This window comes from Anopheles ziemanni, chromosome 2 (genome assembly GCF_943734765.1).
Source record: "Anopheles ziemanni chromosome 2, idAnoZiCoDA_A2_x.2, whole genome shotgun sequence".
NCBI classification, from domain to species: domain Eukaryota; kingdom Metazoa; phylum Arthropoda; class Insecta; order Diptera; family Culicidae; genus Anopheles; species Anopheles ziemanni.
The window spans coordinates 27,645,793-27,660,680 of record NC_080705.1 but is presented as its reverse complement, the minus strand read 5'-3'; the positions used below and the strand labels follow the sequence as shown (position 1 = coordinate 27,660,680).

Below are 14,888 nucleotides of genomic sequence, written 5' to 3'. Positions count from 1 at the left end.
AGTGGCCCCCACCGCGGGCAGCCCTTGAGAGCCCCTTCGTGAGCCCTTTTTGATCCAGAAGTTGAGCCCACTCGGTACAACAGCTGGAACGGTGCGGTTTGATTGGTCCCTATCGTAAGATCGCCGGTGGAAGGCGCAATGGATCGCAAACGATCACCTTGGACAGTTCGCTCCAGACAAGAAACTGTTTTCCTCCCCAACGGCATCGTAAGGGCTAACCGGGCCCTAATAATAATGACACCGGCAATCCAAATAACCAGCATCAATCACCCTCAGTCGCGCAGCTGAGCGCAGCACACATACGGCACACGAATGAATACAATCTTGCAGCGAGTGATCATAAATTATGCAATTACGGACCGACGCGGCAGCATAAGTAAATATGATCGAATGAAGCACCCGTGGGGAAACATGGCCTGGGGGCGATTTACGGGGTGTTTTCTTCAACGCTCGGTTTCTTTCTTTCTTTCTTTCACCTTGCTGTTTTTTTGCCGAGCACTGATTGCCTGGACAGCTTACGAAGATGTTTTAGAAGAAGAAGCAAAGCATAAAACAAACATCACACTGAAGCTAGTCAGTAGGTTAGGAAGACCAACGGAACTGGTTTATTGCAACAGGCGGTGCATGGGGGATCCTTTTTCGCAGTTAATGTGTTTATGGAATGTTTTGGCGTTGTTAAGAAATGTTTAATTTGTTGTGGAAGAAATGCGAGTCCAAGACAAACATTCCAAAAACCACGTCCAAACAATAAAATATCTGTTGCGAAATATTTGTGATGAACATTCCTTATTGGCTGGTTGTTTAGAAAGTTTAGATTCATAAGCTCATAGAAATTTTCAAACGTGCCGTTTTCACGTGCAATACCGGATTTATGTTTTAGTTTTAATCAAAAGATTTGAAAGCTTTTCGACCAGTTTCGGCTTCTGTTTTTGGATTTTTCGACAGTCGGCAGATGATCGAGCTTGCCTACTCGTTCAACTGGTCGAACTTACGGACACAGTATGTTTCGGGTTTGAATTTATGCAATGGAAACTACGAGTAGTCGCGAGTTCGATGTTATTTCCGTAACGGCTGGGTGGAGTAACGCTTGCCTACTTGCAGGAGGTCGTGAAATAAAAGCATACTTACAGGCGTAAAACGAGACGATCCTCGTTTGAAATAATTCAATCACACAACAGTATACTGATAAATTGCTATAAGCTAAAATCTCATATATTTGGAAACAAATACAAATTCTGCTGATGATTCTACCAATAACATTTATACTGAAGGTTTCACTTGCTATTCTTAACGATAGTTCATAAGCCAAGCTATATAGCAAGTCGCAATATTTGCCCACATCGTTCAGACTCTTCCTCCGATCGTTCAAGGAAAGATCCGTTGGCGTCGATACAGTCACGATGTCGCCTTTGCAGTGTCCGTAGTGCGGCTAGAGCGTGCACTTCTACAACACACAATATGGCTGCCGAAGAAACTAGCCCATTTGGCCGTTCTTCACGACCCTAGTGACCGACATTAGAATCGACATTGTTTTCCCTTTCGCTGGCAAAGGATCGCTTTGGGAGCACGCTGGTAGGAAACGATCTTTACACGTTCTGATGTCACGCCGCCGATGCAGTGCAGCCGTCGTAGCATTAGAAGTATGCTGCAGAGTCGTGAATTGCAACGGCTCGGACGGTAGCGTGATCGGTATCGGCGGGCAAAGAAGGAAGCCATATTTCAACAGCGTGATTCTGCTACACATGTCGGCCAGCTGACCCACCGCTGGCGCACCGGAGACCCATGCTCATGGCAGGCCATTGCGAAATGCACGATCCTCGAGCGATCGACAGCAAGCGTCGTATGTTCTACGGCTGCGCTCTTGAACGAAACGGAAAGGAAATGCTACAGCGCAACAGTCGCGCAGGGCCGCTTAATTGCGCTACGTTGGCGGAGATCGCCGAAGAAACTGGATCGTACGAGAACGAATGTGAAGTCGGCTGCTGAAGCCTTCCGCTCGTTTGCTCTGGTTGCAAGGTTGCGGCTTTCGGTTGCACAACTCCCCGAGCGGACTCACGTATGCAATCGTTCGATCACACTCGAGCGGGAAACTAAATGATGAAATTATTGGAAGCATAAATTTATCCGGCAATCCATCAAAATGCTCCGGCGAAGGTGGTTTGATCCAGTTTCAATGTAAGAAATATTGCGATGTTGTGCTTCTTTCCACGAGATTGGAGTTTTCGCGTCTCCCCAATCGATGGCATATGGTTAATGAAAAATAATAAATATTAATACTTCCCCCATGAAAGCGACTATAAGTGGACTCACGCGAAAAGTAGAAAGCATATAGCCTCCCAACGGGGCGCTGGGACTGATTCGGTAGTGATTTCGAGGTGGCATGTTTTAAAACCTACCGCAAGCTTTATCATCACAATAATAAAGAAAGGCTTTTGCAAACGCAACGATGGTACGATTTGGTTTCAACAATCAATTTTATTTAACTTTTTTTTTTCGTTCAGTTTTTCTGTTGTCTTTCTTCCACTTTCTTCGGGTTTTCATATTAGTAAAGTCTCGTTGACCATAGTTCAACACGCTCGCCGCTCGCCTCAAGCCGGAGGGGAGACGATCCTAACAACTCGGAGGAAAACCCCCGAGGGCATAAAAAAAAACAAAGCACATAAAATAGATTTAGTTTGATCAGCAAAACTGGGAGCCGGGTGGTTCCAAAATTGGGCCGTTTTTTGTGTTTTCTTTGCGGGTGAGTTGGCGTTTTCCTGCCTATCGTGCTACCATTTTTGGACTGGTTTTTCCTCGGTTTTGCGATCGTCGCTCCACTCGCGTGCAAGTTACAACCTTTTGTGAGGCTTTGAAATGAAATTCACCGTCAGCTTTCTCTACCGGCTTCCGATTGCGAGCTTCCCTATCATTATGCTTATCAATCGAGCTGAATTCGATTGTCGATGCCACTCGACGAATGAGTGAAAAATATGGGGCGATTATGCGTTATGAGCTCATAAGTGGCTCACTGGAGGCTTTGTGTTTTTCTCGTCTTGTGTTGGTTTTTCTTGGCATTTTTGTCGTTGTTGTTGATGTATCGAGTATTCACTTAGCTATTATGTCATGGGCCGTGAGTGTAAAGGCTACGGCCCCGCAGCAACATTGCGTTGGGCTTCTTACGGTTCCGGAAGGGTAAAGCGTTTGGGGAGTCGTTAGGAAAGTGGTCGTAGGAGGGTAAGGAAAGGGTATTCCTATGGTTATCACAATGCGTCAACCGGCTATCTCTAGTGGTGATGGTGGTGCAGGTCATGCTCGACATGCTCGTGGTGGTACTCCTCCTCGTGATGGTGGTGCACCGGAACGTGGACCGGGACCTTGACTGGGTACGGCACTGGCTTCTCGACCTCATAAGGCACGTGCTTCTCGATGGTGTACGGAATCGGACGGTCAACCGGAACCTTCACTGGGTACGGGACGTGCTTCTCGACCGGGACCGGGATGTGCTTGTACACGGGGTAGGGCTGTGGGACTGGGACCTTCACCGGCACTGGCACTGGCTTCTCAACGTGCACCGGAACGGGACGATCGTACGGGACATGGACTGGGTATGGGACCTTCTTGATGACCTCATACGGCACTGGCTTCTCCACTGGCACTGGGACTGGTTTCTCCACATGGACCGGGACCGGGCGATCGACTGGGACATGGACTGGGTAGTGGACGATCTTCTCGACCGGGTACGGCTTCTCAACGTGCACCGGGACCTTCACCGGGTACGGGACCTTCTTCTCCACCGGGTACGGAGCGGGGACATGGACCTTCACCGGGACGTGGACCTTCTTCTCAACTGGGTAGGGAGCCGGGACGTACACCTTAACCGGGACGGGACGATCGTACGGCACATGGACTGGGACATGGACCTTCTTTTCCACGGGGTACGGGGCCGGGACGTGCACGGGCACCTTCACGATCTCCTTGACCGGGTAGTGGACCGTCTTGTAGACCGGGTAGGGTTTCGGGACGCCAACCTTGACCGGAACTGGGACGTGCTTCTCCACCGCCACCGGGATGTGCTTCTCCACTGGGTACGGGACGGGGACCTTCTTCACGATGGTCAGCGTCTTCTCGTGGTGCGGATGGAAATCGTAGGCGTGTCCGTGTCCGTACGACTCGAACTGATGTCCGCCGAAGTCGTGGCCGCCAAAGTCATGCTCGAAGAGACCACGCTTGTCGTGACGCTTGTCACCCTGCTCGGCTGGTTTCGCTTCTTCGGCCGCCGCTTGCTGCTTCTGCTCGGCCGCTGAACTCAAGACCAGTAGGGTGGCTAAACCCAACAACACCTGGAAGGAAATGAAATGCACACACACAGACACGTTACACATGGAAGCTATCGGTCGATCGCGAAAAAGACGGAGGGTAAAGCGCGTTATGAAAATTGCTTCGCAACCGGGTGCTCCCTTGATCGTTCGGGAAATGTGCACCGACGTACGCATCCCGTCATCATTTTCCCATCAGCTTCCTATCGGCAGTCGACAGGAAGCTACCATCGGGCGAAATCACACCCTCGGAGGTCGGGGTGTCGCTATTTAACCACGACGCCTGCTCGGTTATGTGTTGCAAATAGTGCAAGTAAAAAAAAGGACCACTTCGACAACCAACTCCTTGAGGGACGGAGGGGCCTTTGGAGGGGTCTGCGGAGGACTGAAAGTGCCACCGAACCTCGTGTGGAAGGAGTCAAACACGTTTCGACGACCAGACTTGCGGAACCTGACGGTTCGTGTGCGTGCAGTTTGCATGCAAATGATTGCGCACTCCGATTTACTGCGATGCGTTGTTGGTCCGGAATTTGTCGCTTGGGAAGGGCGAATCCTTTGGGTGAATTTTAAGCACAGCCGCTTCATCACGCATTTTCAAATACATTTTCGATGCATGCCAATCGCATATCACCACTTTTTATCGTCAGTTTCACTTTAATGTTTTATATGTTTTTGTTTTCATGTTGAGTCCATCATTTGCCCGAAGGCTCACACAAAAACTGCACAATCACAAACGGTTGGTGGCGAAGAAGTGGCATAAATGTTAAGGCAACAGAACTGCTCTCTAATAGCTTGGTATACTTTCAATCAAATGTGAACTTTTCAATGCAACAACACTTTTCTTAGACGAACTTAAAACCAAAAGGCACGTACCAGAGACTTCATTGTGATACGCTTACAAACTGTACTACACTGTCCTAACAGCGGTGGATACTGGAATACCAGAGTCCGAAGAGATACTGGATGGTGTCGGTAGGTCGCCAACGTCTTTTATACAAAAGCCACTTTATGGTTCACGTTTCGGCTCCCCTCCCAAACCTAGCGCCATGTGGGGAACGGTTTTCCAAGCCGCTTCGCTCGACCGGGCGTCCCCTCCTTGCGTGCCCTAGGGGGTGGCCACACTATGCCCCCCAGCGAGTGAGTGAGCGAGCGAGTGAGTGGCTCCTGTACAGCCCTCCACGTGCTGAGTGACTCCAGTGTACTAAAAGTGCGCCGCTCGCGAAGTGTGAGTGTCGTTGCATGATCCTCATCGCGGCTTTAGTGCACGCCGATCGGCTGGGTGTTGCACATATCCCTGCTGGGGATTGCAGGGGGCCGCTTGTTTGTTCACCCTTTGCTGCCTCAACGTGCCCGGAACTTCCCTTGGCACGGACGTACGTTGAACCGTTCGGTGATGCACTTTTTCGAACAACTATCTCAAGGCTAGCGCTAATTATGCGAGAAGAAGATGGTTCTCATTCTTGCGCCTAACTGAGGTTTTGTTTTGGTTGGCTTCATCTTGTTGCCAATTTCTTTGTGCTTGTGTTTCAAGCATTTACATTTCGGAGGGGGTGGGGCGGAAGTTCTGATCTACAGCGGAAGCGCACGGCACGAAATGCGGTGAAATATGGATGAAATGTAAAAAAGAAATCGCCTTGGTTTCTACGTTGTAAGAGATGTTGAGAAAGGCTAAATACAATTAAACAACAACATGCCTTGATATATGAGTGTCGTAAGCAATTATAGGAACAATGAGCTCAAAACATCTGAGTTAATGGAGGTTCTTGACATTACCTTCAATTTGTCTTAGTTGATCCTCAAATCGCTCTGAGTTACTCTCAATGTCGTCGGCGTCGTGTCAACAGTAGCAAGATATGTACAATTTCTGAACATCGGTTGACCAATCAACCCCCTAAAACCCGTATCGTGCGGCTCAATCGGGGACATTTGATAAACGGTCATCACGTACGGTGCAACCGTCGGTGCGTAATCGGTGTGACAATTTTTGCACTTATGCGCCGACCAACGCGTTCAAACGGTTTTCTTGATGCAACGCGGCATCACGATAATATCTGCTGCTCATTAGCAAACCGTACAGATGGTCGACGGTGTTTTTCGAGATAGTGCGTCTACCAATCTCATTGCAAACGGGCATTACTTTCGTCCGGCCACAATTTGATCGCCGCCAAAGCGAAAAATACGGCAAACGCAAACGGCGCATTGCGAACCTTGCCCGCCTCGCTGCGTGGAAGTGATGAGAAATTAGAAATCACCTCCGGCCCGGGTAGACAGTTTTCGTGTCACACCGTGTCTGGCCTCCGCATCGTTTGCTGGTGGTTGTTTGGTTTTCATTTGTTTTTTATTTTTCATTCATTTTTCATTTTCCACCGCCATGAGAGGATGAAGGAAAAGCCATCAGTGCGCGTCGCCATCGCGATCGTGCCCAAAAAACATGAGATCCGCAAGGTCATAGGCGCGTGTGTGCGCACCTCATCCGACGGCGATCGCTTTTCGCCCGGCGCAAAGCGAACCTAATCCTGCCATCGGAGGTGGCGGCACGGAGCAGAGAGAAAAAAAGAAATCGCCAACATGGAGCCCCTCTCCGGGATCTGGAATGGAAATGGGCCGCTAGGCATAGGATAGTTGCAACATCCTGTCACAGTTGGCACATTAATGCTCGCGTCGGTATGCGTTGGAAGCGTGAAGGGTAGCGGTGTCCGCTGAAGAAAACATCACTAACCTTCGGACGTCTCGGCTACCTTTTTGCTTTGGAAAATCCTTCGAAAATAGAAACTAACGAGTGGCATATTATTTCTGATCGTCCGGATCGAGCGCGACGACCAATTGCGGGATTGCGTCGATGAGAGTGAGTTTTCGGACGGATGAAATGGCGATTGATTGACAACCGTTTACCACTTGGTTGGCAATTGATCCGAAGTGGTTTAAATCCGCAAACACTTTATCTATCATACAGGTGGAAAGTATCAATTCTTGCATGGCACAAGAGCATTTCTTACAGCTTAGTAATGGTGTGTGTATTAAACAAACGAAAATTCTTTCAACATCTTCCAACACAACAACATCCCATCCAACCGAAAACCTCTCCACGGAGAGTTTAATTGTGAGAAAACTCAGATTTCTATGGACGGAACATAAAACAATAAGCATAATGAACTCCTATTCTCTACTATTGTGGTATAGGCCACCAATTTTGAACCTGAGGAGTAAACGCTCGGTGGATAGTGCACAGTACGTTAATTAATTCCGCCCTCGTGTTGCTTTTGATTCGCCAGGAAGTGTCTCCGAATTTCCGGAAGTAGGAAGTGGATCTTTTGTACAATCGTTCTAGGGACCGTCCGGCGTTCTTGGATGGGTTTGTTTAGCTAGTCTGAACTTGTGAGATCAAGCAAGCTCAGGTTCAAAATTAATTCTGCCAAAAGGAAACAACCAGTGTCAACAACGAATCGTGTTGATTTGCATAAACCATTCCGTTCCATTGGTTAAGTTTTGTAGTGGTTTCTTTTCCCTTACCGATGGTTCCTTGGAACCGGAAAATCTCCTAGGGAAGCGCTACTAGGCACAACCCACACCAAGTGGTTCGTAATTGGTTGTTTCGCATATTTCTGGACATCCTTTAGTGTATTAGTTTTTTTGTTTTGTTTCATTCTGTCTCCTTCCCCGATTGTAATAACCGGGTTACGTTCGACGCACATATTCACCCGATGGTCAGCGCAGTTATTATCACCACCAGCGAACGGGGTGCGGTGTCGCTTCGCGGGGTGGGAAAATTTTAAACCGGGAAGGAAAAACTCGTTCACGAAAGAAGCCGTAATACCGAAAGCAAAAAAAAAGCAAAACCATAACAAAGCACGCATCTATCAATCGGTGCAGTGGACCAGCAGGTGGTCTCTTACATCGCGTGCCCGCGGTGCCATATGGTTGGGACCGCGCGGCCACATAACCAAGATGTGCCACTCGAACTCCGCATTGTATGCGAGCGAGCGCGCGCACCCGATAGCTTGCAGGTTGCCCCTTTGGAAGGTGGAAAAACAGTCCCAACCTAAACAACAACACCGACCGACGAAAAACAGGGGCACCACGCTCGTAATGAAACCTGTGTGCGTGTAATTTCCTCAAGCCAAACCGTCACTAGCGCACCGCCGAGGATGCGAAGCGATAAGGCAACGCGAGCGAGCGACGAACGGGCGTGTTCGGTTCACTAGACATCAACGGCCGGTACAGCGACGAACCCTCGGTGTTGGTTTTCTTCCGACTTGGCATGAAAGTACCGTCCAGCTGGGGTGAGCCTTAAAGTGCTGTGGTTTTGAACCGGTCCGGAGGCAGCTTTCACAGCACCTTCATTTCGATAAACTTCGATTCAATTAGCAAGCGTCGAAAACGTGCTGCGTTAACGGAGTGACTAAAAGTATCTTCAAGAATAGGAATAAAATGGGGTATTGGAGATCCAAGGCCGTTGGTAAAGACATTTCGAGTCTCTTTTCGTCCAGTTTGCCTCATCGGACGCTTTTTAAGGATTCCTTTTTTTTTTACCACCGACCGTACTTTCACCGGTTCGCTCGTCTGCTTCAAGTTGATGCGATTTATAGTAATGGAACCAGCGGTCCGACTCGCACTTCACGTCATCGATCGGCTCGCAGATGCCATCCTAATGAACACGGTGGCCGTTCTCGTTTCTGCATGTATTTTTTTTTCTCTCTACCGACTCCCGGCTTACCTTCCGATCCATTTACTTCAATTGCCGATCGTGACGATCGCATCATGGCGTAGGGGCTTTGGACGAGGATGCAATAGTACGACCGAGCACGACAGCGCGCCGAACTGGGTCACTGTGGTTAAGATTGTTTCAGTTTAAAATGTAAAAAAAGGCCATATGTCAAGGCAACCGGCGATGTCGATTGTCGTCCAATAACGCAACGGCAAGGACTTTTGGAGCATATTTTAGCCACTCATTACGACTCCGGGGGCACTTTTCTCTGCACGCTTAAACGCGGTAAAAACATCACCCGCGGTACTAAACGGATGATTCGTCGTTTGCCTTTTTTTTTTCTTCCCCCGTTTTTGCCGAACATCGAATGACCCGAAAATGTGAAACCAAACGGTCGGTGATAGTTTGCACGCTTTAAAAACGAAAAATAATTGTGAAAAATGGAAAGGAAATTGTCCAATGCGCACCATTCGGCACGCACCGATGGGTGTTGCATAAATTAAGCAAACTAATTCCTCCCCACATTGGAAATTAAATTTCCCCCGATGCTCGGTTTCCCCACCGACCCCGCCGTCTGCCCTCGAATGGTGCGTTTAAATGGAAGCTAGCTAAAACGTTGGCATCGGCTCGCAAGACAAAGAAAGAGGCAATCGATGGAATTAAAACAAAATAATCAACGTTTTCCAGCCCCGGTCCATCCATCATCCTGCAGCGTCGCGGCCGTCATCGCACCTATTGGGATTTACTTTTCGAAAACCATTTCGCGAGGCCTGTTCAGCGCTTCAGGTGTGTTGATTTCATTGATTTCCCTGCATTCGCCAATCCTGGCCATCGGTGGCATGTCTTCCGCGCGGCGACCATTCTGCGGTCCATCGCGCACGATGACATAACGAGACGGGGTGTCGATCGTCGTCATCGTTTGGTGCATCAGGTGAAATATTTTACTATTTAGCAAGGAGCTCCTCGACAATGACGGTCACGGCGCTAACGTCAAACTAATTACGGGCAACTTCTGGTTGGCAACGTTAGCACAACACAGGCTGCATTTAACGACGCTCGATGCAACGCATTTGCATCACTGCAGTTGGGGTTCGAACGTGCGGTCCTAAACCGTGGACTATTTATCGGTGTTCCTGCAACGAGGCAATCTTCGGGGAAACCACCACCGCGCTTTCGACCGAGCCGCTTAAGTTAATCCACGCAGAGAGGGTGGAATCCGCACCGGTTGCTTTCAAATCATACAGATCGAGGTTCCCGCAACATGTGGCCTCATGCTGCTTTGTTGGTGGCACGTTAGTTTGGGGGGGGGCGTTGAGCAGGGGCTCGCAATGATGTGAACACAAATTGTGCCATGATTGCCAATTGCAACGCTCTGTTCATCAGACAATTGACAGCCGTCGTTGGTAGTGCAAACCGGGAAAATCATTGTGGGTTTTTAACGTGCATTGGTTCATTTGTATGAATTAAATTTATACCATCAGTGTTTCATTTGTGCAAGGAATTTATTTCATCTATTCAACAGGAAAAATTTACCAAGTGTGGCTATTATTTAAATATCAGCATAGCTCCACTACTTTATTTCCAACACTGTGACCGTTAATGGAGTCTACAAAAATGTAAAATAAAGGGCCAGCAAAACTACCCTTACCAAAGTAACAGATGAGCCTCAGTACTGCTGAAGCTTAAATTTCAGAATAAACTAACCCGATCTCACGCTGCCGTAACGCTGTTCACGGTTCGCTGAGAAGCTCCTTCATGGCCATCGTCACATTCCGATCGTAAAATCCGCCTTAACCGCGTCTCGAATCTCGGCGCACTATCTGTCCATTGAAAGCTTCCGGTAGCGAAGTGAACAAAACATCTTAGTCGATCGTGTGGGCCCGTCTCGTGAAAACACAAGGAAGTGTTTTGGCGCGACACGATGCATTAATTCTCGACAAGAGTTTTGGGCGCCCCGGGGGCAAGACCTACGAGTAATTCTAAACCGGAGATGTTCGGTGCCGATGGTTGAACAATATGAAATTCAGATACGACAGCAAATATCTGTGACGGATGTGGTTGTACGATATGATGAAAGTTTCTCTAGTCTGCTGAGAAACCGATCGCCATGAAGGTTATGCGTGTTGTGTTGGGTGTTGGGTGTATTTTTCATTATGTTATTTTTGTCTTAACGTCGTCTATTGTGTTGAGAATTAATTGATCTTTTTATTACTTGGAACTACAATAAACTTTATTTATCGGAAGAAAGCTAAATTTGTGTTCCCAGGAAAGATATAATTTCCTTCGATCATTTTTAAAGTACCTTTCCTTACCTTACATTATTCCAATCCACATCGCAAAACGGTTCGCTTTATGGCTTATTTAGTATTTCTTTCCCACCTGCAGCGACCGAGCAAACGTATTTATTAGAGCCGACCGAGCTGTCCATAGCTCGCCGCCCACCTTACAACCCGATACCGACGGCTATTCTTCGGACGGTTCGAAATGACTCAAACCAACCTCCTGGACCATGTCTTACTCCGGGTGGGCTACTCTGACAGCGAGCTCTGGTTGTCATTACATAAATCGAATTGCATTCTCCTTTCATTATGCGAGACCACGAGCGCTCCAGGGAAGCGTCTTTGTGTTCGAGGAGATTTACCGGAGGGAGTGGAGGGAAAAAAATAATGCAGTAGCTCGGTTGAAAGAGAATTCAAATCTTCTGACCTTCTTGAATCGTGCTGGTAGCAATAGAAGTCATTCGAAGCCCAGAAACAGGATAACATTTTTCAAATCAGATCACTTTTTCGCAATCGAGCGGAAAAGAATGGTTCAGCAGGGGAATCGGTAGATGATCGGTGTACTGATCGTGCTCGAGAGTGCATCCAGCTCCTCGATAGTAGCAACGAAAGCAAAATGGCTTCATTTGTCTTTCTTTTCCGTGTCGTGGGAGCGCCGAGGTACGGGTGGTGAAGGATGTTTGATGTTTGGCGGTAGGAAGCCGCGGTGGACGATCGGGTGCATACAATCTGCATTTTCAATTACCTAACGCTCACCGCGTGCGTAGCCGGGCCGCCGCTGTCAAGTGCAGCTGGGCGAATGGGGGTGTTGGAATGCAAACAGCGAAAGACGGAGCTGTGTGGCGGTGAGCTGATTTCGAGGAGGTCGACGTGACATCGTTTAAATGGAGAGGAAAAACAAGGCAACGATTTCGTTTTAATTGCCGCACTGCACTTGACTGACGAGTGAGGTTAGACGGTTTAGTGAGGAACTTGCTCGGTCCCAGGAGGTCGCGGATTGCAGAAACATGTTTGTCTTTTATTTTAAAGTAAGGCTTTGCGGTTTAAAAACAGCACGCTCAGTTTTTTATTAAGATTTTGAATGTTGTTATTTTGCATCTGTGGGTTGGAAGGCGAAAGAAAAGTTGGATTAATAATTAAAGTAAACAAAGTTGTAAGATGTAGATGTATAAATCCAAAAAAATTGAGTGAGTTATATACAGAGAAATGGAAAATAAGACTCCCGAAATCTTGGATAAATCTGAAACTTTTCTGAATTTCTGAAAAATTAAGATGTTTAGTATTTATATTTTCCACCTAGGTTCTAATTAAGCAATAATATTATTGAGGTAGTCTAGTGCGGCTCGGTTGAAAGAAAGCCAAAAACCAACTAAACGAAAGCACCTGACATTCGATCCAACGTGACACATTTGTTGCGCCCAATTGGTTCGCCAGTCCAAAGCCGTCCGGTAACCTTGGCTCTCGGCGCTCAATTAGGCAACAAAACCGCGTCCACGGCGCGTTCGATGGCGATTCCGCTAGCTCTGCTGCCCCGCACCACGAACACCGCCGTCGTAACGAAACATAACTTTCGCTCTCGTTTGCCAGCCACCATTCCAGTTTTTCTCCCCCGTCCCGTCTCGCCTCATTTGAGGGATCCCTCTGGTACACCATTTTGCGCTCCTATTACTTCATTTTTGTTTTTCAGAGTGGATGTGTGTATGTTGTTGTTTTTTTTTATTTATTATAACCCACCTTCCACCGCCAGAAGGGGGTGGTGCGGTTGTTCATCAGCAATGCTACAAAATCGTAACATCTCGTAAGTGTCCATGTTATAGCCATTTTTCAATCTTCTTTCCCTTTCGCAGGGAAAGGGAGAAAGGGGGGGTGGTGGGAGGGACTTGATGCAGCATCAGAGCCGGCACTGTGTTCCATTTTTCAGCTCGCTTCCCGGCCTGTGAACGACAGTTGCAAACCGCGTGTCGGAATGCATTCTGCAGAACCAACCGACTGGCAGAGGATGATAAAACGCATACCACGCGGTGGAAGACAATCGAACCAGGGCAGGGAGAAATCCTGAGGTGCGAGATGTTCGCCGACATAAGCGGGACATAAAGTGCACCTTCCTTCGTATGGCAAACCGGAGTGTGGTGAGTGTTTTACAAGCCGGCTGAAGGTTTTATGCAAACCGACTCCCGAGCCGTCCGACAAAGAAGACGCGTGCGTTTTGGACGCGATGTACGGGCAGAAAAAGGAAAAGATTTAATGGGAGCACTTGTCTGTCGGCTCGGGCTCGGAAAACATCACAAAACCAGCCTCCGCCAGCCAGCCAGCCACATAAAAGTGGACCGTTTGTTTTTTTGCTCAAAGAAGCCCACGATTGCCGCAATCCCCCGGGCCAGCGCGTCATTAGGGAAGCTGATTGGGCTCCGTGAATTCATCGCCTCATGCACTCCGTTGTGCCATCCGATGCCACTCGGAGTGCGTACCAATTTCACGCGCATTTTACACGCAATGTCTGTTAATCCAATTAAAGGTTATCCTTCTCGCCGATGGGCACATACATCTGTCGGTTGGATTGGCCGATTTCGGTCGTCGTTTTTCCCTTTCCTTACGGTGTCTGAGAGCTTTCGGTTTTATGTGTTTTTGGATGACTTTTAAGATCGGACAAATAAATCGAATCGATGCAGCGGCGTTAATCCTCCATTTTTTTTAAAGGCCGCAAGGTGGAGATGCGCAAGACGGGTTTTCTTTTCAACTCCACCGCTCAAGGCCATCTGGCTTTCGGAAAACGGAAGCGATTAAAATTGTTTTCGCTAGTTTCTCAATCACAAGTGAAGGAAAAACTATGGATCCGCGACTTCCAAAGGAAATTGGAAACATTTCATGGCGAATTCTAGGCGTCTTGGTTTCGTCCGGTTGAAAATGAGTTGTGGTTGTTGGTCGCTAAAATGTGAACTTATGGTATGAAGAAAACAAATCCAAACAGTTGTGCGAGTTCCTTTAAACCGTTGCTCTTCAAAAGGGTTAAGTTTTAGAGTACTTTGAAGATAATTATTATGCTTTGTGGAATTTGTTTTAAAACAAAAGTAATAGCCAATAAGCAACACTTTTCGATCGCATTGCAATCCTCTCAACAATTTGGAAGATCTTGTGTGTGTGTGTGCTCGCAAAACACCCTTGACGTGAAGCTTGTTAGCTAATAATGAGCAAACCTATGGTTTCACGCCACATCTCCGGCCATCCGTGACCGACCGTCGTCGCTCGGAAGTGCTCCAAGAGTTGGGTGAATTAATTTATTAGCCTTTTATGACCGTCGACGTTTGGGGGTGGAATCATATTTCTCCCCCTCCGCTCCCCCTTCTGTGGCTTTTAAACTCTTCAACCACAACCAGCACTCCACCAACGTTGGCCACCGGTTGTTTTTCTTTCGGTTACGAACGTTGGTCTCTTCAGCTTGCAACTGACGTTGCGTGTGGAGGAAATAAGTAGCACATGACGGTATCCTGATGGATCGAAGGCTGATGGTTGGCGTGCATGCAGGAATTGAAACGTTTTTGAAATAAACCGCGTTCAACTACTGCTTAGTCCAAATAAAATTACGAAATTTGTCTCAAATCACGTAAGAAA

General features: G+C 47.8%; 2 protein-coding genes across 2 annotated transcripts in view; one reads left to right on the top strand and one right to left on the bottom strand.

Moving 5' to 3' along the window:
• Nucleotides 1-14,888, top strand: part of LOC131294594 (angiotensin-converting enzyme) — a 61,248-nt gene that overhangs the window by 17,896 nt on the left and 28,464 nt on the right. The gene's annotated exons all lie outside the window — the stretch shown is intronic.
• On the bottom strand, nucleotides 3,264-5,180 carry LOC131294627 (skin secretory protein xP2-like). Its single transcript, XM_058322675.1, has 2 exons — nucleotides 5,169-5,180; nucleotides 3,264-4,319 (listed from the first exon to the last, which is right to left on the bottom strand). Exons 1-2 carry the CDS (start codon nucleotides 5,178-5,180, stop codon nucleotides 3,264-3,266), a joined length of 1,068 nt encoding a protein of 355 aa, XP_058178658.1.